Consider the following 26,155-nt stretch of genomic DNA (forward strand, 5'->3'; position numbering starts at 1 on the left):
CTGGAAAATTGCAACTATGGTTAAGGTACTCTATCTTGAACTGTTTGAAGTATTCATAATCCAGAGAGAGGTTTATGCCAAGTACTGTAAACGTTAACCCTCTGATTATACAACTCTGTGTAGCATTGATTAGGAATGAATATGCAGCTTCTGGATCACAAGAAATTGAATTTTCTGAATTTCCGCTCTCGAATTGGAATGCTGAGTTAAAAGAAGGTCCGGATCTCCGACTCTGACTCCTGAAAATCAGTAATGCAGAACTAATCCTCTAATAATAGACCTCAGTTTTATGCAACCATCAGTGTGAAATAGCAAGTACTATTTTCTTTTTAAATTGCAGACTTCTTTTTCAAATATTTAGAGGGTAGTATAGATAAATGCCGGGACTGCTCCATTAATAGCACCCCTGACAGTTCAAATCAGTTAATTCACCCTATACGTACATTTATGTCTACTTTTAACAATCACAAAAAGCACTTGTCCTTTTCAACAGGTCAACGTACCTTTGTCAAAGGGAAAAGTATCTCCCCAAAGAGAATATTATATTTCCCAATGGTGTCTCAGGACCAGATCAAAAAGGGTATCCAATCTCTCCAAAAGGGTACCTTTTAGGTTAACCTTTGCTAACTTTAGAGCTTCTCCTGAAACATGTAAAGTGCACATGTTTTGGATATCCCACTAATGAAAACTGGACCTGACTGAGTGCAGCTGAACTTTAACATAGGCAGTTGCCTCCGTGAACCACATATGTACACAGACCAAACCACCCAGCTCCCTTATCCCAACAGCTCCGCAACAACCTCAGAAAATGGGGATTATTGGATTTTGGGGATTGACTCCAAGATTCTGATCCAGTGCCATTTTGGATAAGTTGGAGGGGTGCTATGTCTTTTCGTCCGACGTCATTTCGTCCAACGACACTTCGTCCACGTCTTTTGGTCCAACGTCTTTTTGTCCGCCCGTCTTTTGGTCCAACGTCACTTCGTCCAATTATCCAATTACAAATAGTTTAATTTAGTTTTTCAATGTTACTGCTCAAGGATCCTCTCCACCTATTTCGCCTCTTGAAGTTGAGTTCTGCATTTGTGCTGCTTGATCTCCAGACATTATTAAGATAAGCTGCAGGATATTCACCCATGTATGCTCCAGCGTGATGAGAGCCATTGTATCTGATGGAATATTTGATCATTTCAGACCTGTAATGTCAGAACCCACTGCCAACCAGAGGTTTTAATCACTCGACGAAAATCGAGTTTAAATCTGCTTCTTTCAGAACTGCACTCATTGTCTAAATCCAATTAGACTCCCACTTATATCTGTGTCTGTCAGAATTGTAGAATATCAAATCATCTTGTCCTCTCCCCATTATTCTCTCTCGGGTACAGTTCTGGAAATCTAACTTTTAGGGAATTTCGGGAATTTACAATTTACATCAATTTTAAGTAATTTCGGGAATTTTAAGTAATTAGTAAACTTTTAGATTTTTTAACTGCATTTTTAGATTTTTTAACTTTTTAACTGCATTTTTCAACTTGCATTTTACTTGCATTTTATCAATTACTTGCATTTTAGCAAGTAAATTAACGGAGTTAATTTGTAATTGGATAATTGGACGAAGTGACGTTGGACCAAAAGACGGGCGGACAAAAAGACGTTGGACCAAAAGACGTGGACGAAGTGTCGTTGGACGAAGTGACGTCGGACGAAAAGACGCGACACGGTTGGAGGCCATCTTGAAACAAATCAGGTCAGAAATCAATATTGGGGTGAAAGTTACATCATTAAAGAGAATTCTTCAAAAGCATAAATTGTACATAAATTATATATTTATGTAATATATATATGTGTATACATGGCTATAATGCTATACATAAGGGCTGGGATTCTCCTAGCCTCCGTGCTGCAATCGTGCTCGGTGTGGGGGCGGAAAATGGGCATCAGACCCGCAGATGCCGCTCTCGCGATTCTCCGGGGACCAGAGAATCGTTGGCAATCGTGCGCGGTTGACGCGGCGCCGGTTGGGGGCCATTGAATAAAGCCACTGTGGAGGTTCTCCGCCGACAACTGACCAAGTTCCCGCCGGCTTGGTTCGCTCATGGTTCCACCCGGCGGGAGCTCGGAGTGGCAGCTGCGGACTTAGTCCGCAGACACCCTGGTGGGAGGCGGAGGAATCAGTCATTGGGGGGCCTCCAGGATGGCCAGGCGCGCAATCGGGGACCACAGATTGGCGGGCATGCGTGATCTCGAGGGGGGGAGCCTATATTGTCGGACCGGCCCGCATTGTGGGTCCACCATGTTGCGCGGACCTGCGGCCTGAAGTGCAGGGCCCCGTATTGGCAGCCGAAGCTGCAAGGAGCACTTAGGGGCCCTGCTAGCCCCTGAAAAATGGGGAATCACTCTGGACTTTCTCCAGGAAAGTCCAGAGTGATTTGCGCCCGTTTTCTCGCAGGCGTGGGGACATCGCCCCATTATCAGAGAATTCCGCCCAAGATGTTCAGAACCATTATTATATAACCTGGAGAAATAGATACATTCACACATTCCATCATTTGTTATTCATTCAATTTTATTATTTTGATCCAGAACATAAAATGTTACCTGCTTTATAATTAGAGTTGTTAACAGAGAGTTGCAATACAGAAGTTATTCCACCAGGACTAGGTTTCCCTTCTTCTAAGAATAAATTCCAGTATTCATATATCTTTAATGTTGCCAATACATAATTGATTTCAAAAAATAGCGAATAAAAATAATTCAGTGGCCATTATAGGATTTAAAGTGAGCCTAACCATTTAAAGCAACAATGTAATCTTACTAACCAGAGCGGAACTGTGTATACAAAAGAACACGAGAAAAAGTAGAGCCAGAAGGATAAAGTAGTGTGAGAATGAGCAAGACTGAGAGAGGAGTGCTAGCTTGGAGTTTGGGGCTCCTGAGGTGAAGCAGGGCAAGTGAAAGCAGCTTATAGAGTGAATATGGTCAGGTAAGCATTTATTACTTTTATCGCTTATAGTGGGTAAGGTGTATATTTTATGGTTTATAGTTTGTATGGGCTATATTCTGTAATAACAGACCAGGACCAGGGAAGAAAGGCCTTAGAGTAATTGAAATTATTTCAAATACCTTCCAAAGGTTTAATTTAAAAGGGGTGTCTCCAGGTTCGGCTCCTGACGTTCCTAGCTGGAGCGATGGCTGGGGACACTGTGGAGCATCCGCGATGTGGAGAGTATCATGGATAGTTTGTATAGAGAGGTGGTCACACTGCAGACTAAGACACCACAGGAAAAAAGGAATGGGTGATCATCAGGCAGAGAAAGAGGACGAGGCAGGCAATGCAAAATTCTCTTGTTGCCATATCCTTGCAAAACAGATATACTGTTTTGGATACTACTTGGGGAATGGTGTCCCAGGAAAAAGCAGCAACAACCAAATTTGTTGCACCACAGTGGGCTCTGCTGCACAGGAGAAGAGTAAAAAGTATGGGAATGCAATAGTTATAGCGGATTTGATTGTAAGGATAGGTGTTTTTGTGGCTGCAAACAAAACTACAGGATGGTATGTTGCCTTCCTAGTGCTAGGGTCAATGATGTCGCTGAGCAGTTACTGGGCATTCTTGACGGGGGTGGGGGGGGGGGGGTGGTGGGGGTGAAAGCCAGTGGTCATGGTGCATATCGGTGCAAACAAAATAAAGTAAAAATAAAGGGATGAGGTCCTAGAAGCAGAATTTAGGGAGTTAAGAAGTTGAAAAGTAGGACTTCAAAAGGTAGCGATCCCAGGATGACATGCAAGTCAGAGCAGAATTATCAGGATGAATACATGTCTGAAGGGATAATGTGAGGGGAAGGGTTTCAGATTTCTGGAACAGTGGAACTACTTCTGGGGAGATGGAACCAGTACAAACTGGACGGATTACACCTGGCAGGACCGGTACTGATGTCCTCGGGAGTATTTGCTAGAGTGGTTGAGGAGGGTTTAAATTAAAATGGCATGCGGATGGGAAGTTATGCAAGGAGTCAGAGGAGGAGGAAACACTGATAAAAACAAGACAGAATTTAGAATAAGAAAAGTGATAGGCAGAGAAATCAAGGACCACAGGGAAAAATAATGGGAATGGGAGAGAAATGTTTAAAAGACTATCTTTTAGCTTTTGTGCCTAATGCACAGAGCATTTGCAACAAAGTGGATTGATTAATCATGCTAATCGCGTTAATGGGTCTGACATAATCAGGATTATGGAGACATGGCTGCAGGGTGACCAGCGATGGGAATTGAACACCCAGGGGTATTCAGCATTTAGGAAGGACAGACAAAAAGGGAAAAGGAGTTGGAGTTGCACTGCTAGTTAAAGACGAAAGTAACGTAATTCTGAGGAAGGATATTAGCTCTGATGATGTTGGAAATGTATGGGTAGAGCTGAGAAACAGTCAGGAGCAAAAAATGTTAGTGGGGATTGTAAATATAATAGACTTCAAACCTTTTGGTGATGTGGGGAATGGCATTGAACAGAAAGTTAGAGACGTATACAATAAAGGAAATTCATAATGACTTTAACCTGCATATGGAAAAATCAAATTAGTAACAATACTGTAGAGCAGGGGTGGGCAAACTACAGCCCGCGGGCCGCATGTGGCCCGCCAAAGGTCTTTCTGCGGCCCACCAAGTCATTAAAAAAAAATAAAATTTTTTTTTTAAAAATTGTTTTTTTTTTAAAAATTTTTTTTAAGGTTAATGGGGGGGGGGGCTGTTGGGTTACTTACTGGTATAGGGTGGATAAGTTGACTTGAGTAGGGTGATCATTGCTCGGCACAACGTCGAGGGCCGAAGGGCCTGTTCTGTGCTGTACTGTTCTATGTTCTATATGAGGCGCCCAGAATCATAACCGGGTGAAGTAATTATTTTACTTAATATACTATGCGGCCCTTTGTGAATTGTGAATTTCTGAATGTGGCCCTTGCACGGAAAAGTTTGCCCACCCCTGCTGTAGAGGAAGAATTCCTGAACTGTATACGGGCTGGTTTAGCTCACAAGGCTAAATCGCTGGCTTTTAAAGCAGACCAAGCAGGCCAGCAGCACTGGTATTCCCGTACCAGCCTTCCTGGACAGGCGCCGGAATGTGGCGACTAGGGGCTTTTCACAGTAACTTCATTGAAGCCTACTCGTGACAATAAGCGATTTTCATTTCATTTCGTTCATGGTTTTCTGGACCAAACGTTGAGGAACCAACTAGGGAACAGGCCATCCTAGACTGGATATTGCGCAATGAGAAAAGAATAATTGACAATCTACTTCAATGCCCCTTGGGAATGAGTGCCAAAATGGAGAGTGACGTAGCTTATTCTGAGACTAAGGTCCTGAATCTATATAACGGAAACTACGATGATATGAGGTGTGAGTCCAAAGATGTGCGGGTTAGGTGGATTGGCCATGCTAAATTGCCCGTAGTGTCCGAATAAAAGTAAGGTTAAGGGGGGGGTTGTTGGGTTGCGGGTGTGGGGTGGATGCGTGGGTTTCAGTGGGGTGATCATGGCTCGGCACAACATTGAGGGCCGAAGGGCCTGTTCTGTGCTGTACTGTTCTATGTTCTATGAGTTGGCTATGATGGATTAGGCAATGATACTTAAAGGGATGACAGTGGATAGGCAATAGCAAACATTGAAAGAATGTATGATCGACTTGCAACAATTGTTCATTCCTGTCTGGCACAAAAGTAAAATGGGAAAGGTGTCCAAACCATGGCTTACAAGGGAAATTAGAGATACAATTAGATCCAAGGAAGAAGCATATAAATTGGTTATAAAAAGCAGCAGATCTGAGGATTGGGAGCACTTCAAAATTCAGCCAAAGGAGGACAATGAGATTGATTAAGAAGGGGAAAGTGGAGTACGAGAGTAATCTTGCAGGGGATGTACAAGCTGACTGTAAACATTTCTATGGGTATATGAAGAGAAAAAGATTGGTGAAGACACTTGTAGGCCCCTTACAGTCAGAAAAATGGGAATTTATAATGGGCAACAAAGGCATGGCTGATTAACTAAATAAATACTTTGGTTCTTTCTTCACAAAGGAGGACATCTCCTTTGGACACAAATAACATTCCAGAAATGTTGGGGAATACAGGCCGGATAATCTACATCCTGGAGTACTTGAGGAAGTGGCCTGTAGAAATAATGGATGCATTGGTGGTCACCTTTCAAGATTCTATAGACTCTGGAACGGTTGCGCCAGATTGGAGGGTTGCTAATGTAACCCCACTATTTAAAAAGGGAAGTAGAGACAAAACAGGGAATTATAGACCAGTGAGCATGACATCTGTACTGGGAAAAATACTAGAGTCCATTATAAAAGATTTAATGATGTGGAGATGCCGGCGTTGGACTGGGGTGAGCACAGTAAGAAGTCTTACAACACCAGGTCAAAGTCCAACAGGTTTGATTCAAACACGAGCTTTCGGAGCGCAGCTCCTTCCTCAAGATTTAATAGCACAGCACTTGGAAAAGAGTGGCAGGATTGGACAGAGTCAGCATGGGATTTACAAAACGGTAATCCTGCTTGGAAAAATCTTCCAGAAGGCTTTGGACAAAGTTCCACTTAAGAAGTTAGCATGGAAAATTAAAACACATGGGATTGGGGTTTGTGTATTGAGAGGGATAGAAAACTGGTTAACGGACAGGAAACGGAGTAGGCATAAACAGTTTTTTCCCCCCCAAGTGGCAGGCAGTGACTAGAGGAATGCGGCTGGGGTCAGTGCTAGGATCCATCTATTCACAATGTATATCAATGATTTAGATGAAGGAATTAAGTGTAATATCTCCAAGTTTGCAGATGATACAAAACTTGGGTGGGAGGGTGAGCTGTGAGGAGCATGCAGAGATACTTCAGTATGAATGGGCAAATGCATGAGAATTGCAGCATAATGTGGATAAATGCGAGTTTGCCCACTTTTCTAGCAAAAACAGGAAGGCAGATAGTTATCTGAATAACTATAGATGAGAGATGGTAATGCGCAGCGTGACCTGGGTGTCCTTGTAAATCAGTCGCTGAAAGTAAGCATACAGGTACAGCAGGCAGTAAAGAAGGCAAATGTTGGCCTTGATGGAGAGAGGATTTTCATACAGGAGCAGGAATGTCTTTTGCAATTTTACAGTGTCCTGGCGAGACCCCACCTGGAATATTGTTTGCAATTTTAGTGTCCTTATGTGAGGAAGGATGTTCTTGTTCTAGGGGGACTGCAGCAAAGACTTACCAGACTGACTCCAGAGTTGGCAGGACTGACTTACAAAGAGAGATTGAGTCAGTTATTGTTGTTGGAGTTCAGAGGAATGAGGGAGGAGTCTCTGAAACCTATAAAATTCTAACAGGGCTAGACAAGGTAAATGCACAGAGGATGTTTCTCATGGCAGGGAAGTCCAGAACCAGGGGGCACAGTCTAAGGATACGGGGCAAACCATTTTGGGCTGAGATGAGAAGACATTGCTTCAGCCAGAGAGTGGCGAATCTGTGAATTCGCTACCACAGAAACAGTTGAGGCCAAAACATATGTTTTGAAGAAGGAGGTAGATATAGCTCTTGGGGCAGGCAGAAACAGGTTACTGAGCTGGATGATCAGCCATGATCATAATGAATCGTGGAGCCCCAGCAGCAAGGAGTTAAGCTACTGGTATTTTTGAATTGAGGAGCTAATAGAGCAGAATGAATACATCTGTAGTTCTATGAAATAAGTCACTGAAGAGAAGACAAGAAATGGGCTATGATGATATATTTCCCGATTAAATGATTATTTATTTATGGGTGGCACAGTGGTTAGCACTGCTGCCTCACAGTGCCAGGTTCAATTCGGCCATGAGGGGCCATCTGTGCAGAGTTTACACTTCCTCCTCGTGTCTGCGTGGGTTTTCTTCAGGTGTTCTGGTTTCTTCCCACAGCCCAAAGATGTGCAGTTTAGGTGGGTTTACAGGGATAGGGTAGAGGAGAGGGCCTCGGTAGGGTCCTCTTTCAGAGGGTTGGTGCAGACTCGATGGGCCAAATGGGCGCCTTCTTCATTGTAGGAATTCTAAAAAATATCTCACATCAAGATATTAGTTAATATGATCCACATCTCAAATTCCATTTTAAATGTATGACATTTTGCACCCATCTACCAGCTTGAAAAATATTCAGTTGGTGCATCAAATCATTCCTTTTTTTAATTGCCTGTCCTTTTTACATCACTTTCTTAAACAGAGTTAATGACACCCAATAAATGTAAACAAAAGCATAATCTGAAAATATACCTATTTTAAGAATATATTGGGAGGCTTAAATGTTGACTGTATCTCGCCTCCTTCCATGTTCCAATTATATGGAAAAACTTGACCTCAGTCTAGATTATTAATTAAGATCTCCAGACTTTTTCTGAGAAAGGTAAACCCTTCAATCCTTTCTCTTCGGAATTCTTAAAAACTGTCTCCTTCGGTTTTGTTTACTTTTCCTATTTGCTGGTGCAGCAGGAGTATTCTTGATGTTCACTGTTTTCTTGTCACCTGCCAAAAAAGAAACAACATGTCAAGGAAAGGCATATATTTTGGCTGTCCTGTACAGCTATTGGGAGCGATTCAGCGTGGATCTGGGCACAACTCGTGAATCATGCGAGAGCCCAAATGGGGGCTCTGCACTGGGCCAATCAGGAGTCACCCGACTCGCTCAGCCCAGCGTGATCTGGATCTCGCCCTCGTTAGGTGAGATCCAGATCTTCATATTTGACTGAGCCACCATGCACCCATAAATAAATAAATAATCATTCAATTGGGAAATACATCATCGTCGTTCATTTATTGTCTGCTCTTCAGTGACTTATTTCAATTCATTTTCACCTGGCGCCCGGGAGTGAACAGCCATACCTGTGGGACCTCAATCAGGCGCAGTTTAGCACTGGCTTTCACAAACGTAGACCAGGTACCTCGGGAGATCTCGCAGGCCTTCAGAAACCCCCGGGTGGCCGGGAATGGGGCAGGGTGGTAACCTGGCAATCCCCCTGGTAATCATCATATAGAATTTACAGTGCAGAAGGAGGCCATTCGGCCCATCGAGTCTGCACCGGCTCCTGGAAAGAGCACCCTACCCAAGGTTAACACCTCCACCCTATCCCCATAACCCAGTAACCCCACCCAACACTAAGGGCAATTTTGGACACTAAGGGCAATTTATCATGGCCAATCCACCTAACCTGCACATCTTTGGACTGTGGGAGGAAACCGGAGCACCCAGAGAAAACCCACGCACACACGGAGAGGACATGCAGACTCCGCACAGACAGTGACCCAAGCCGGAATCGAACCTGGGACCCTGGAGCTGTGAAGCGATTGTGCTATCCACAATGCTACTGTGCTGCCCTGACTTCCAGGGTGCCAGGTGGCACTGCCAGGGGCCAGCCTGTCCCAGGGGGCATTCCCACAGGTGTCGACAAGGTTGGAGGGTGAGTGGGTGAGGGGGTAGTCTAGAGATCAGGGTGACACCCCGATGTGCAGTGCAGTTTGGCTGCCTAAGCGTGGGCTCTGGAGAGAGAAACTCCCCAAGGTCAAAAGAAAAAAGCGGCAAAGTGCCAATGGATCATGAGGTGATTCACAACACTGCATCTGCTGAGTAGCACCCCGCCAAACACACCCAAAAGCTGACTTTAACCTTTGTCTACTGAATGGTGCCCATTATGTCCAACAATCCTGTGACACAAATTTTATTTTGTTTAATGTGGAACTGACTTTGAAGAAATTCTATTGTGAAACACAAGGAATGTTCTTTTTAAGTAAAGTGCTTCACTCACAAATAAACTATGTCCTAGCAAACTGAGAATCACGGAGCCATGGAAATGATACAGCACAGAAGGGGGTTATTCAGCCCAACCAAAGACACTCAGGTGCTCTTTCTAATCTCTTCTTCCTGCAGCTTACTTCAAAAATAGGAAGGAAAGTAAGCTGGGAACAGGACAGGAGGAGGCTACAAAGCATTAAATGAGTGGGCAAATAATGTGGCAAATGGGAACAACATGGGAATATGTGCAATTGTCCACATTGTCAGGAAGAATAAAGAAGCAGCATTTAATCTAATTGCGAGAGGTTGCAGAGCTCCAAGATGCAAATGCATCTCAAGTGTCCTCATGGGTGAATTGTGAAAGGTTAGTTTGCAGCTACAGCAAGTAACCAGGAAAGCAAATAAAATGTTATTATTAATTGGGAGGGGAAATGAATACAAAATTAGGGAGATTATGGGACATTGGTGGGGCCCATATGGAGCACCATATCAGTCTCAATCTTTAACGAAGGGTGTAAAAGCATTGGAAGCAGGCCAGGAAAAGTTTACTAAACCAATAACTGGAGCGAATGGGTTGTCCAATGAGGAAAGATTGGGCAGGCAAGGCTTGTAAACGCTGGAGTTCAGAACAGTAAAAGGTGACTTGACTGAAACGCACAAGACTCTGTGAAAGGGTGGATGTGGAAAGGATGGTTCCTCTTGTGGGCAAATCTAGAACTAGGGGACACTGTTTAAAATTAAGGGGTCACCTATTTAAGACAGATGAGGAGAATTGTTTTCTGTAATACGGTCGTGCACCTTTGGGACTATTTCTCAAAAAGTGATAGATGCAGAATCTGAATTTTTTTAAGGCAGAAGTAGATAAGATTCTCGTTAAGCAGGGGGCAGGGGGTGAAAAGTTAGTGGAGGTAAGTGGGAACCTGGAGTTGAGGTTACAATCAGATCAACCATGATCTTATTGAATGGAAGAGAAGACTCAAGGGGGCAAGTAGCCTAGTCCTGCTCCGAATTCAAAAGTTCATATGCCACAGAACTGAGTTATTTTATTTCATTAGATATTCAAAGAAATGACCAAGCCATTCAATTTAAATGCAAACTATTTCTGGGATTGGTTTGAATAGGCATTTGACTGGCAGATAGATATCAGGCAAGGCAATTTATTATCATTCTGTAAGGAGCTATTAATGTTGAAAGAAGATATTGGATTATCCATCAATTAACCGACAGGACTACGCCACATGATGTCTCACAAAAAAAATCGATTTTATTGCTTATATCGAGAAAGTAAATGAAAAAAACATTAATATCTTAAACAGCATAGCATATAAAGTAATTTTCTATCAAATCAGTTCTACTTCTTACTTCCCCCAAGAGTCCACTTATCTTGCTAAATCTTGAAGATTGATTCACTTTTCCTGGACCAACACAAAACGTACGCCTGTCTTCCGAAATGTAATCCTCCTTAGTGTTCCAGCTATAACACGGAGATGAGATTCTATGGGTGTTTTTCAATTTGCTGTTGGTTATACGACTCTCAAAACTTTTTCTTTACTACCCTCATGATTGTAGATGCCTTAGCTACTGCTTTGGGTTGCTGGCAAATAGCCAATGGTCTTCTGACAGCTTTACAAACTAACTATTGTCTACCACAAGGCTCTGGGAAGACCACGGTAGAATTTTTCTATTAGCTGCAAACTAGAGCAAACCTTTCAGCTGCATATCCCTCAGAAAACCCAGTTGGAGCTGTCTACTTCTGTCTGCAAACACATACATGATGCACTATCAATTACGACGAGACGAGAGTAGAGTGTAATCGAGGCTTTATTGAGCCAAGATGTGTAGCCTCCCGCAGCTGCTGCCGAAATGGCTGCAGCTCGGTGAGCCCACACATTTATACTCCACCTACTGGGCAGAGCCAGCAGGCAGGGATCTATCCCCGTACCTGTAGTACAGGAGCCTTATCGTATTACATCTCATATGTGATATATACAACAGTGGTGACTGCCACAATAAAAATGAATTAAACTAGGAAGAGATGTCTACCCCACATCCCATCTCCACGATGATGTGGCATATGTTGTGATAATTCATACAGAAACGCAAACAAATAATTTTACGTTCAACATAGTTCTTTGATTTTGGAACCCAAAGGAATAATGTTTATGTCCAATGGAGTTTTATGACCCTCTTTCCTTGAATTTATGTCTCCTTTCTTTTTATGAGATAACGGTAGATATCCTGAAAGGTCCAGAAATAGGTAATCTATTGCTCACCATCAGTTCTGAACATATAGGATAAAAATTGCAATGATTGCATTTACTTCAGTGTTGCTTATCAATTTCTCAATTAGAACCTAATTTTACTGAAGTTAGAATTTTAATTCCCAAATTCATTATTATGTTCAAAATATATATTTCTTCACGACTAAACACCCCTCTTCAGGATCCACCCCGCATGGGGCAAGGGCTGGAAAAGGTCCCCTAAAAATAGTCGGTTCTGTTCCCAACTTGGTTGGAACCTGCATCCAGCAGACTCACCAACCCACGGTCAAAAAGTTAAACTGAATTTCGGAAACCTAGAATGTACGAACCCACAATGAGCGAAACAATCAATCGGAACGGAGAACTGTCCTTGTTGCCCGTGAACTCAAGCACTTCAACATTGATGTCACTGACCTGCCAGAGACCGAAAGAGCAGGCGAAGGGCAGCTGAGGGAAGATGATGGTGGTTACAGCTCAGAGTACTTCTTCGAGTATCAGCATGGAATGCATGGAATTGATTTCACCATCAAAAACAAACTCATCAATCAATTCTTGGAGCTCCCTGTTGGCATCAATGAAAGCCTCACGACCCTCCAGCTAAAACTTGCCAAGAATAGCAGGCAATGCTCGAGAATGCCTACGCCCAAACCCTTGATGCCAAGGAGGAGCCCACCCTGCACACCATACTCTTCAACATTACTAATGAAGATGAAATCATCCTCCTTGGGGACTTAAATGCCAGGGTTAGTAAGACTCTCAAATCTGGAAAGGAACCATCGGATAGAAAGGAATTGGGAATTGTAACACCAACTGGGTTCTCCTGCTCCCTAAATTGTCATCACTAACACACTGTTCAACCAAAAAGACAAGTACAAGACTTCCTAGAGACAGCCACAATCAAAGCACCGGCACATGATCGACTTCATCATTGTTCCATCCAGAATGATGCCCTCCTCACCAAAGCGATGACCAGTGCAGATGACTGCTGGACAGACCACCAGCTTATCCACTCCTCAATGTCCACCAAACTCCACCAGAAGCAGTGGAAGATGAAGGAATAGCTCACAAAAAAGATCAACATTGTGCGGCTTCAACAGCCAAGCATGCTACTGAACTTCCAACAGTTCTTCAAAATCTCAAGTGTCCATTCCTATTTTAAAATATTTTTATTCTCCTCCTTTTTCACATTTTCTCCCAAATTTACACCCAACAATTAAACAACAATCAATACCAAATGCAATATCAACCCCATATCAATAACAACAATCCCATCCTCCCACCAAACCCCCAAACATTAGCCCGCATGTTAACATAAACAAGTAACAAAAAGGAATCAGGAATCACCCATAGTCACCATTAACACATACAGCCCCCCCTCCCCCACAACTAACTCTCCCAACACCCCCCCCACTAATATTCAATGTAATCCAATTCTCGAACGTGCATAATGAATAACGGCCATGAATTGTAGAACCCCTCCATCCTTCCGCTCAGTTCAAATTTGACTTTCTCAAGCGTCAAGAAGTCCAGCAGGTCCCCCCGCCAAGCCAGGGCACAGGGTGGAGAGGTTGCTCTCCATCCCAACAGGATCCGCCTTCGGGTGATCAATGAGGCGAAGGCTACAACATCTGCTTCCATGCACATTTCCAACCCCGGCTGGTCCGACACCCCGAATATGGCCTCCCGAGGGCCTGGGTCCCGTTTCACGTGCACCACTTTAGAGATTACCCTAAAAACCTCATTCCACTAATCCTCCAACTTTGGACAGGACCAAAACATATGAACATGGTTTACGGGCCCCCCCCCTACAACATTCACACATATCTCCTACCCCCTCAAAGAGCCGGCTCATCCTCGCCATTGTAAGGTGCGCTCTATACACCACCTTCAGCTATATCAGCCCCAACCTCGTGCACGAGGTGGAGACGTTCGCCCTCCAGAGCACCTCACACCAGAACCCCTCCTCTACACCCTCTCCCAGCTCTTCCTCCCACTTTGCCTTGATCCCATCCAGTGGTGCCTTCTCCTCTTCCAAAATAACAAGTATCCATTCTAATGGAGTGGAGGAAAACTGGAAATAGCTGAAGACAGCCATCTTCTCAAGCTGCGAAGAAACCATTGGCTACAGGACTGGGAAATAGCAAGACAGGTTCAGCGAGAATGACCACACCATCCAAGATCTCATTGAGAAGAGGAGGAAAGCCCCCTATGGCTGGCAAAACAACATACTCAGCAAGGCAAAGAGGAGAGTTCATCAATTAGCAAAGGCAGAGATACACAGGAGAGCTAGGGATATCAAGAACCAATGGTGGACTGAGAAAGCAAAGGAGCTGCAACACCTCATTGACAAGCCTGACATCTGAGGCTCCTTCAGTGTCACCAAGGCAATATATGGACCCAATACCCAAGGTCTCAAACCAGTGCGGAGCAAGGACGGAATCTTCTTGCTGGACAGAGAAAATATTGGCCTCCAATGGAGAGGAAACACCAACTCCTAAACTGCAATTCAACCGTAGATGAGGACTTGTTTGAGGGAATCACCCAACTCCTCATCAAAGATGATCTTGGACTCCTACCAAACAAGGATGAAGTTGAAGCCGCCATTAAACACATGAAGAATGGAAAAACTACAGCAGTGGATGGGATCCAAGTGGAGATTTTCAAATTTGGAGGGGTAAGAGATCACCTGCCATCTCCATCAGAAGAAATTCCTACTGATATCAGGGATGCTGTCATTGCCACCACCTTCAATAAAGGAGACAAAGCGGACTGTAGGAACTACCGAGGAGTCTGCCTGCTTTCTATCACCATGAATACTCACTAGCCGTCTTCTCCCAGTCTCTGAAGAAATCCGTCTAGAAGGTAGTGTGGCTTCCGACTAAACAGCAAGACATAATTTTATGCCAGGAGCAAGATCACTATGTGGCCTTCATCAATTTGGCCAAGGCCTTTGACTCTCAATCAGGAAGTGCTATGGAAGACCCTGTCAAAGGTCGGCTGTCCAGAGAAATTCATCAACATTCTCCGACTCCTCTTCGACAAGATGTCGGCAACAGCCCTCATCAATGGAAGTAAGAAAGTAAGACAGAAACCTACAAGGTCAAGACTGGAGTCAACCAGAAATGTGTCATCGCCCCAACTCTTTTTTCCATCTTCATCGCCACCATTCTTCACCTGGTCAAAAACACGTTTCCCAGTGGAGTGAACATCGTCTAAAGGATGGGAAACCTTTTGACCTCAACCAGTTGAAATCCAAGAAGAACACGACACTGACCACTCGTGAAATTCACTATGCAGATGATATCGGCATCTCCACTCTCTCAGAAAAGTATCTCCAAGCCATGCTTGACATCTTCGAAAAATATTCCAAAGAATTGGTCTCAGTCTCAACCTCAAGAAGACTCAAGTCTTTTACCACCTGACCCAGGGAAAGATCCGGTCTCTCCCTGGATCAAGATTAACGGAGAAACCCTCACAAATGTGGAACATTTCCCATACTTGGGGAGTCACCTCTCCTCCAAGGCAGACGTCCAAGCGGAGATCCAAGATCATATCCAATCCGCACAAGGACAAGAGTCTTTGAAATTGCGACATCCGTGCTTGTAAAAATTGTTTTCAAGTAAGTGATCAGCTTGTGAGATAAAGTATAGAAAAAGGTGGTCAAAAATTCTCACCGTGAAAATTTTCTGTTTCAGGCTTGTTTGTGGTATATTAAACAATCTGACTAGAGGATAGGGAACATCTCTTTCCAGCAGAATTCAGAAGAAAGTTATGTTTGCTGGCTATAACAGTTTGCTTGCAGGGGTAGGCGTACTGAGAGGTGAGAGAATGAGTTTTTCTGTAGTAAAATTCTTTTGATTTAAAGTTTGAACCTTGGTGGTTTTGTTCTTTACCGGGATTTTGATTCTAAGAAAAAAAACACATTACTGCACTCTCCCAAGATCATAATAGCTGAAATCAGCTAATCCTACCATTAGCTACACCACCATCATACCGGTGCCAAAGAAGAACCAGGCAATGTGCCTCAATGACTACTGTCCAGTGGCCCTGACTTCAGTTGTAATGAAGTGCTTCGAGAGGTTGGTCATCAAGCGCATCACCTCTATACTCCCAGAATGTCTTGATTCACTGCAACTCATATACTGCCGCAATTGGTCCACAGCAGACGGCGTCTCCCTGGCCCTACACTCATCCCTAGAGCATCTCGACAACAGGACTCCTACATCAGACTTCTATTTATCGACTACAGCTCTGCCTTCAACACCATAATCCCAGCGAAGCTCATATCAAAGCTCCAAAATCTAGGACTTGGCTCCTCACTCTGCAACTGGATCCTCGACTTTCTGACCCGCAGACCACAATTAGAAAGAATAAACAACAACACCTAGTCCTCAAAACCAGGGCCCCATAAGGCTGCGTACGTAGCCCCCTACTCTACTCCCCGTACACACACGACTGCGTGGCAAAATTTGGTTCCAACTCCATCTACAAGTTTGCTGATGATACAGTGGGCCGGATCTCGAATAACGACGAGTCAGAATAGAGGAGGGAGATAGAGAACCTAGTGGAGTGGTGTAGCGACAACAATCTATCCCTCAATGCCAGCAAAACTAAAGAGCTGGTCATTGACTTCAGGAAGCAAAGTACAGTACACACCCCTGTCAGCATCAACGGGGCTGAGGTGGAGATGGTTAGCAGCTTCAAAATTCCTAGGGGTACACATCTTCAAAAATCTGTCCTGGTCCATCCATGTTGACGCTACCACCAAGAAAGCACAACAGCGCCTATACTTCCTCAGGAAACTAAGGAAATTCGGCATGTCCACATTAACTCTTACCAACTTTTACAGATGCACCATAAAAAGCATCCTATCTGGCTGCATCACAGCCTGGTATGGCAACTGCTCGGCCCAAGACCGCAAGAAACTTCAGAGTCGTGAACATCGGCCAGTCCATCACACAAACCTGCCTCCCATCCATTGACTCCATCTACACCTCCCGCTGCCTGGGGAAAGCAGGCAGCATAATCAAAGACCCCTCCCACCCGGCTTACTCACTCTTCCAACTTCTTCCATCGGGTAGGAGATACAAAAGTCTGAGAACATGCAAGAACAGACTCAAAAACAGCTTCTTCCCTGCTGTTGCCAGACTCCTAAATTACCCTCTTATGGACTGACCAACACTACAGCCCGTTTGCTTAACCCGATGCCAGTGTTTATGTAGTTACATTGTGTACTTTGTGTTGCCCTATTATGTATTTCTTTTCTTTTCATGTACTTAATAATCTGTTGAGCTGTACTTTTCACGGTACATGTGACAATAAACAAAATCCAAATCTAAATTCAAATCCAATCCTTCAATAATGTTCTAAAATAAAAAATAGTAATACACTGGAGACAGGTCAGATAGCATCTGTTTAGAGAACACAAGTTTGCTGATGTTTGGGGATAGGGCACAGACTGACTTGTGCTCCCTCGACAGATGCTGCTAACCTGCTCAACATCTCCAACTATTTCTATTTTTGTTTCAGATTTCCAACATCAGCAGTATTTTTGCTTTTGATCAGAAAAGAAAGCTGCCTCTTCGATCTAGGAAAGTGGACAGATCAATGTCCAAAGAAGAATCCTTGCTGAGCATGTAATGAATTCATTCAGAGAACTTTTGTTGAGATAGTTTGCATCATGGTGAATAGGTTGAGTATTGCTTTAGACTAAAAAAGCAACAACAACTCTCAGGTTATTATTTAGTGACCAACACCACAGTGAAATGGAGCAAAAGTGTTGCAGGCCTCAGTTTTCAGTTTCACTAAATATTTTTGGAATTCTATCCACAGACAAATACTAATCCTGGGAACCCACCACCGGGCTGTGACTTTGAAAAGCTTAGCATCTGGATTCTGAGGGTGGTCTGAGCTGAAGCTCTATTCTGTGCAGATTCTAACCATGGATGTATGAGCTTGGTCGTTCTCGGGTTAGACAAGGAAAGGAATTATGACGCTAAAGAAAGAACTAAAGTTGGTATTTTAGAAGGAATCAAATTAGATTTGAGCTTGAACATATCTATGGAAACGAAAATGACAGAGTGCAAAAGTGTAGCACCATCACAGGGACCTTTTGTTTTAATTGGTGAAGATTTTTCTGGCATAGAATTAATTGCAACTCAGAAATGAGAAAAAGTTGTGGGTAAAATACACCTAGATTTGGATTGTTATTCTCCATTACTGCAGTAAATCAGGAACTACAAGCAATGTAACAGGCAAAAGGCAGGATTCCCCAAAAGGAGGAGAAAATAAACAAGTAATTTCCTTATGCTGTTGGGAAATTTTATTATGGTACTTTTATGATGACCAAAACACGTGGACAGATCAATTGCATTTGCTTTTTTTCCCACAAATTTAGAGCATCCAATTCATTTTTTCCAATTAAAGGTCAATTTAGCATGGCCAAGCCACCTAGCCTGCACATCATTGTGTTGTCAGGATGAACCCCATGCAAACACAGGGAGAATGTGCAAACTGCACATGGACAGTGACCCAGAGCCAGGATCGAACCTGGGACCTCAGCGCTGTGAGGCAGCAGTGCTAACCACTGCACCACTGTGCTTACCTTAATTGCATTTGCTATACATCAAAGCAAAGTATGTACTTGGCTCCACATGCTCCAAGACATGGAGACCCACATTCAAAGGTATATATCAAGTTGCAGATTTAAAAAAAATTTTTAGAGTACCCAATTAATTTTTTCCAATTAAGGGGCAATTTAGCATGGCCAATCCAGCTAGCCTGCACATCTTTTGGGTTGTGGAGGCAAAATCCACGCAAACACGGGGAGAATGTGCAAACTCCACACGGACAGTGACCAAGAGCCGGAATCGAACCTGAGACCTCGGCGGTGTGAGGCTGCAGGGCTAATCCACTGCGCCACCGTGCTGCCCAAAGTTGCAGATTTTGACCAAACTGTTTACTACAGGACCCATTACAGGACAGCAATCAACTTACTGAGTTGGGCATGTGACCAGATCTGCAAAAGGGAGTAAAGTATATTCCTGTGGACAAGGACCTTTTCCTTAAATGGGTGGAGCGTTTGCCTGCATCTAAAAATTCTTCAAAGGTTAAGATCATAGAATGCATACAACAAAGGAGTCTATTCAGCCCATTATTCCAAAGTTTACATTTAGCGAGAGCAATTCGCCTTGTCCCACTCATCTCCATTCCCCCAAAACTTGTCAAATTCTTCCACTTCAGATATTGATCCAATTCACTTTGAAAGGCATGATTCAGAATACCTTCATCAAGCTCTCAGCCAGCGCATTCCAGATTCTAATTATTTGTTATGTAAAAACAGTTTCCCTCACATTACCATTGCTTTGTCCTCTCATTCCTGATGCTTTGACGACAGGAACAATTTCTCCCTGTCCACTCAGTGCAAGCCCCTCAGGATTTTGAATACATCTATCAAATCTTTTCACAACCTTCTCTCCTCCAAGGGGAAAAGGAACAGAAAGCTTACGTTCATCCTACTGATTAATCTGATATTAATGAGGTGGCGGCAGCCCCTGCACATAGAATCTAATCTCAGAGTTGTTACAGAAGATTTGGAATGCACTAAAGGCAAAACAATAGCTCCATGTTGCAGGTTATCATCAAATCTCTGAACAGGTAGTATATATTCATTTGTCACCTTAAAAAATACATGTGTATATTCTTGTAGAAAAAGTGTTAGACTGTTGCTACCCGATATTGATTAGGCCAACTCTGTGTGGTTGTACGCTGGGACATTTCAACACATGACTTCTCACTCCCAATTAACTACTTTTTGCTCCTGTCCTCAATGCCTCATATTTAAAATGTTCATCCTCTGCAAAAACCCTTTTTGCCTCATCCCTTTCCATCTATGTGATCTCCTCCAATCTTAACTAACACCCATGCTAATGCCGAGTACCCTCACTCCATTCCCGACTCCTTAGTGTTCCTCTGCTTAAACCATTTGTTGGCTCATCCTTTTCCATCTATAGGAGCTCCTCCAACCTTAACCATTACCCCTGCCAATGCCTACTACCCTCTCTCCATTCCTGACTCTTCAGTGTTCTCCCACCATTGGTCATACCCCATACAGTATCCATGTTCGATTCCCGGCTTGGGTCACTGAGCGGAGTCTGCATGTTCTCCCCATGTCTGTGTGGGTTTCCTTCCACAAGTCCCGAAAGATGTGGGGCGCGATTCTCCGCCCCCCACGACGGGTCGGAGAATAGCGGGAGGGCCTTTCCGACATTTTTCCCGACCTCCCGCTACTCTCCCCCCCCACGCCCTCCCCCCGACACGAATCGCTGCTTGCCGTTTTTTTACGGCGAGCAGCGATTCTCCCCTAGCCGATGGGCCAAGTTCCCAGGCCTTTACGGCCGTTTTCACGAACGGCAACACACCTGCTCTCACTGTTCGTGAAAATGGCCGCAAAGTGCCGTTCTGGGTAACCATGGCACCGATTGGCACGGCCGCACCATGGCCGTGACAAGGGTGCCATGGGCCCGCGATCGGTGCCCACCGATCGCGGGCAGCGGGTCTGAACCCAGCGCACTCTTGTTTCTCCGCCACCCCGCTGGATCAGTCCGCGGGGCGGCTGAGGGGCATACCGGCCCGCGCATGCGTGGGTTTCACGCATATGCGTAATGACGTCATCCGCGCATGCGCAGGTTGGAGCCGTCCAATCCGCGGCTGACGTCATCGTGCGCGTCAGCCGCCGTTAACTTTGGCGGGCACTTTGGCCAGAACGGCACTTTGCGGCCATTAGCGAATTTCGCTAAGCCTGCGATGCCGAGGTTCACGGGGCCCCGCTGCTAGCCCCGACCGGGGAGCAGAATCGGGTCCTGGGAGGGGGCGCGGAGGCTGCCGGGAAACACGGCCGGTTTCACGGCAGCCTTCACGACTCTCCGCATTTGCGGAGAATCGCGCCCGTGCTGAAAGGTAATTTGGACATTCTGATTTCTCCCTCAGTGGGCCCGAACAGGTGCTGGAATGTGGTGACTAGGGACTTTTCACAGTAACTTCATTGCACTGTTCATGTAAGCCTACTTGTGACAATAATAGATATTATTATTATATCATGTTCTACAACTGTCCAGCTAAACCTTTCCACCTCTCTCTATTCCTTTAATGCCCTTAAGAAAATCCAGGATCATCATCTATCTCCTTCTTGGTGGGAATTTAACTTTTTCCAAACATCTCTGTGAAGTACTTTGTGAAGTTTTTTCTGTTAATCGAATTAGACAAATGCAAACCATTATTATTGATAGACAGAATTTTCCTCTCCAAGAAGTGATGCTATCACTTGGCACACCCGAACATGCATCAGAATGATGAATTATTTAGGAAAGGTTAGACCTGAAAATTGAATGATATTAGTACTGAGATTCCATCGATGCGTATAGCAAAGTCAAACCAATCTGACTTCTACAACTGAGTTAAATCCAAAATGTGTTATTTTGAGTTCAGTTGACAACACAATATAGTTTAAAAGTTCTTACCAATCTGGGAAGGCCCTTATTTAGTTGTCACCACTGGTTAATCAATTAGCAATACCTATGACAGGAAAGAAGTGATACAAGTGGATTTGTATTAATCAGTTAAAAGCTTTGAGGCAAAAGTGAGTTTGATGTTAGAGAAAAAAAAGTAGACATGAATATTAATCATGCTGTTTCTGTTATCGATGGATCAAGTTGACATGCTAGGAGCAAGACACATTTCCAACCTGTGTAAATTATTGAATGAGTCAACAATGGCCACGCCCAGTCCTCCCGCTGCAGCCCCTCTATAGGAAATATCGAGTGCATCGATTACTGAATGAAACTACATTATGTTCGACTCGCAAGTTGTCATTCATTGATATCATTTTCTCACCAGGATTTTTCATGTATCTTTCCTTTAAACTCCAAACTAAAATTTATATTCCTAAAATATATGAAACAGGAAATTACATTTTTGTGACACTAAGGATTGGGTTGAGTTGCAATGGTGGTGGATGAATAGGGAAGTGATGAATTTGATAGAAAGTTAAGTCAAGTGCTGCTGAAATGGAGTGGGTATGAGAAATGCCATGTTAATGAACACTTGGTGAGACAGGGTGAAAGGAGGATCAGTGAATGTGCTCACTTTTGTCAACTGTCTAGACTATAAAACCACTTCCGTCACTGCATCCAAGAGCAGGGCAAGAAAACCTGTTGCTTCTGTTCACCTTGGTGAATGTCTCAGCGTCCATCCTTCTATTTATGGTCAGTTCCTCCTGCTTCTGGCTACAGTCAGTCCTGTGACACATCAATGAATCTGGGTGCTGCCATTAGTCTGCAAGTACCACCCACCCCAAGCAGCTCCCAATTTCCCGATGTGTGCTGGCCATGTAACTACAGTTGAGATTATGTCATGTGGGTGTGCATCATAGTCATTATACAGCTTGAAGATGGGAAACCCAGAAGTACAATCTTGACCCTCTGACATAAGATCTGGATTTTGCAGACACAATTTCAATCTTTCCTGCTGTGAAGCCATTTCCATTGGGAATGCTGTCCTGTAGAAAGCCTGTTAAGCAAGCTTGATTATCTGGAGCCATTTCCTCTTATCTCAGTTGATTCAGACTATTGTAGCCACCTAGGTTGGCCACTTCCTCACACAAAATGGAAGAACGCAAAGATTACAGGGAAAAATGGACATTGGCAAAGAAACAAACAGTTTGCAGAATCCCCTGTATTCTAGCTGCCACAGAAACCAGACAGAATTGTAACTAACGAGCTGCGCATATTAAGTGAGCGATTCACGGTGATTCCCAGGCACAATGGACACAACAGTTAACTGCAATTGAAACATTCTATAGAAGGTTAGACATTCCGGCGCCAGTGGAGTTTAAGACAAAGGACACCAATAAGGTGGAAGGAACTGCCCGGTGATCGAGGAACAGCCCGTTATTGGGGAAATTCAAATCAATCAATTGGGAAGAGACCCAATCGATTGCAGGTTTAGAGAGGGTCCGACCAGAAGGATGCAAAGCCCCTGGGACCTATAAAAGTCAGGTCCCAGGACTGATTCGTTCTTCTTGACCAGCCGACCCTCCCAGCAGAACACCTTTGCAGTAGAAGAACCTTCAGAAGGAGAGGCCTGGTCAGCAGCCGCCATCAAGTAAGTGTCATACAATGCACGCTACGAGAGTAGACACTCCTGACCCCTTTAGTCCACACCAACTGGAAGCCTGCGGATCCAGGACAAAGCAAGAAGCCATTGTTCCCTGATCTGGCAGTTCCCTATTTCCAGATAAGTATTGGCCTGTTTGTGGTAGGAATAGCCTAGTCTTGTAGTTTTATATGCATAAGTAGTAGATAACTGTATTATAATAAATGTGTCTTGTTTGAACTTACTAACTGGTGTATTGAGTTATTGGTCTGAACCTGAACTTGAATCTTTTACAAAGAATTTACAGTGCAGAAGGAGGCCATTCGATCCATCGAGTCTGCACCAGCTCCTGGAAAGGGCACCCTACCCAAGGTTAACACCTCCACCCTATCCCCATAACCCAGTAACCCTACCCAACACTAAGGGCAATTTTGGACACTAAGGGCAATTTATCATGGCCAATCCACCTAACCTGCACATCTTTGGACTGTGGGAGGAAACCGGAGCACCCGGAGTAAACCCACGCACACACGGGGAGGGTGTGCAGACTCCGCACAGACAGTGACCCAAGCCGGAATCGAACCTGGGACCCTGGAGCTGTGAAGCGATTGTGCTATCCACAATGCTACCGTGCTGCCCAAATCTTGTGGCGGTATCTTAACGATACCTGGCGACTCTAGAGCTAAGAAATAAAACAGAGCCAAATTGAGTGTAAAGTACACTCACCCAGAACGAGCAACACTATGATGTGGAGATGCCGGCGTTGGACTGGGGTGAGCACAGTAAGAAGTCTTACAACACCAGGTTAAAGTCCAACAGGTTTGTTTCAAACACTAGCTTTCAGAGCACTGCTCCTTCCTCAAGTGAAAAATATGCAAAAGACTTTGAGGCAGGGACATTATGCTGGGACTATACTTGGGGTCCATTTGTTGAGTTGCACAACTATTCTACTTGCCATAGTTTGTGGAATAACATGGAAAAAATAATTAGATTGTGCACTGTAGAGGTTCCATGATTCTATGATCTGCAGAACATCCAGGAAACTCATAATTTCAAATTTTCTGTCCAGAACACCTCCACATGGCCACTCCTGCCCCCCTGTTCTGAACAAATTTAAACATCTTCCCAAACATCAGAGCCTGTGATTATGTGGCTTACCTGGTTGGCAGATCCTTTGGCAATGCTTAAGAGAAATGAAGTTATTGTCATTTCCACCACAGCCAGTGTAACTGAATGTCTCACAAACGTTGTTTTCTTCATTGAAGTAAAAACGCGGGATATCAGCTGCACAAGATCCACTGTCTTTTGGCCTGGTACAGAACATGGGAAAAGCTGCAAAGAAATCGTAACTGAGAAATCAAAAATAGAGCTGGTATAGCTCAGTGGGCTAGACAGCTGGTTTGTGATGCAGAACAAGGTCAGCAGCGCGGGTTCAATTCCTGTACCAGCTTACCCGAACCGGCGTTGGAATGTGGCGGCTGGGGGCTTTTCACAGTAACTTCATACTTGTGACAATAAAAGACATGTTTCTGCATCGAAAACTATTATTTCATTCAAAAATAACTTAAAACAAGGAAATTGGCGGGATTCTCGATTGGGTGGAGAATAGCTTCTGACACTGAAATCGCGGTCACCGCCAGTTTGACGGCAAATCAGGATGCTCTGGCACTCCGAAAATGGCATAAATGCTTTGCTCGCCGCGTGGGCTAAAAGTACAGTAGGCATATCATGAGCAGACCTGACGTCCGATACTCAAGGGACTCTGCGATTCACCGCCTCCGATGGGCCGATTTCTGACAGCGTCGTGCACTTGTGGTTATAAAAATCGTGAACCTGGCGTCCTGGCTGCTGAGTGAGAGAGAGGAGGTAGGTAATGGCGTGGAGTGACTGCGGGCTACCGGCCCGGACACCGGCAATGGAGGACGGGGGTGGGGGGGGGGGGGGGGGGGGGGGTGGGGGTTGGACAAGCCGAGCAGCCAGGGTTCCTCCCCCACAGGACTGGGGCAGTGCCCACGCATCAACCGCTATTACAGTGGCCATCTTGCTGACCACCCACCCTGGCTCCTGGTTCTACACGGTGATACAGGCTGTATGGGTGCACCCCCCCCCTCCCAACAAACCGTGAATCTCCCTGCCCCTCGGCCCACAGCACCCCACCTAAATGGCAGCCCCCACCGGGGGACCAACCGGGGCCACACCCAAGGCAGCCCCCCTGAGGCAGTGCCAATAAACGGTGCCCTTGGCAGCAGGGACAGGTGCCAGGACCGGGTGCACCGGCGGGGCCAGATATCGACGAGGCAGCGGTATGGCCGAGGGACATGCATGGGTGGGCCCGCAGTGCCAATAGGGGTCACCATGTAGCCCATGGAACCTGGATGGGCACGGGAGTATGCGCCATGCTGACATGTTGGCCTTTCACCCGCTGCAGAGAATGGCATTCGGACACCAACCCTCGATGCTTGCCACTGTGGTGATGGCCGCAGCTCTGCGAGATGCCCTGCGACTGCGTGAGCATGGGCCACGTTGAGAGGAGGGGGGAAGCTGCAGGAGAGGAGCGGGCTGCAGAGTGGCATGTGCTGGTCACACAGGCTGGAAGGCCGACCACCCAATAGGCCGAGGAGGAGGAGGAGGTGCCATGGAGCCACATGAGGCCCCATGTGAAGCGCAACTGCATGTCATTCGAAGACCGGGCACGCAGATGAGTAGAGGGACTGTGAGACACATCTACCAGATGATGGCACACATTGCACCGCGGGGGTGTAGGGGAGGACACCTGCTCCCAGTGACCGTCAAGGTGACGGTCGCCCTCAATGTCGATGCGACGGGACATTCCAGTTGCTGAGAGGGGACCTATTCGGGTTCTCACAGATCTCGGTGCACAGGTGCATGCATGCCATCACGGACACCCTTTATGCACAGGCAGACCAGTACATCCAGTACCACGTGGACCGTGCGGGCAG

General features: G+C 45.0%; 1 protein-coding gene across 4 annotated transcripts in view; it reads right to left on the minus strand.

The window, feature by feature from the left end:
- Positions 1 to 8,161: 8,161 nt before the first annotated feature.
- The window catches only part of LOC119966224 (tissue factor pathway inhibitor 2-like), a 62,249-nt gene continuing 44,255 nt past the window's right edge, over positions 8,162 to 26,155 (minus strand). Inside the window, exons 4-6 of one of the 4 annotated variants that reach the window (XM_038797569.1) lie at positions 24,354 to 24,544; positions 21,563 to 21,617; positions 8,162 to 8,519 (exon numbers count right to left, since the gene is read on the minus strand). In XM_038797569.1, the coding sequence (XP_038653497.1) occupies positions 21,600 to 21,617; positions 24,354 to 24,544 (209 nt within the window). In that variant the 3' untranslated portion in view covers positions 8,162 to 8,519; positions 21,563 to 21,599. The remainder of the gene's footprint in view (positions 8,520 to 21,562; positions 21,618 to 24,353; positions 24,545 to 26,155) is intronic. The other 3 variants (XM_038797570.1, XM_038797568.1, XM_038797567.1) reach the window with 3 other exon arrangements.

This window comes from Scyliorhinus canicula, chromosome 5, assembly GCF_902713615.1.
Source record: "Scyliorhinus canicula chromosome 5, sScyCan1.1, whole genome shotgun sequence".
Lineage (NCBI taxonomy): Eukaryota > Metazoa > Chordata > Chondrichthyes > Carcharhiniformes > Scyliorhinidae > Scyliorhinus > Scyliorhinus canicula.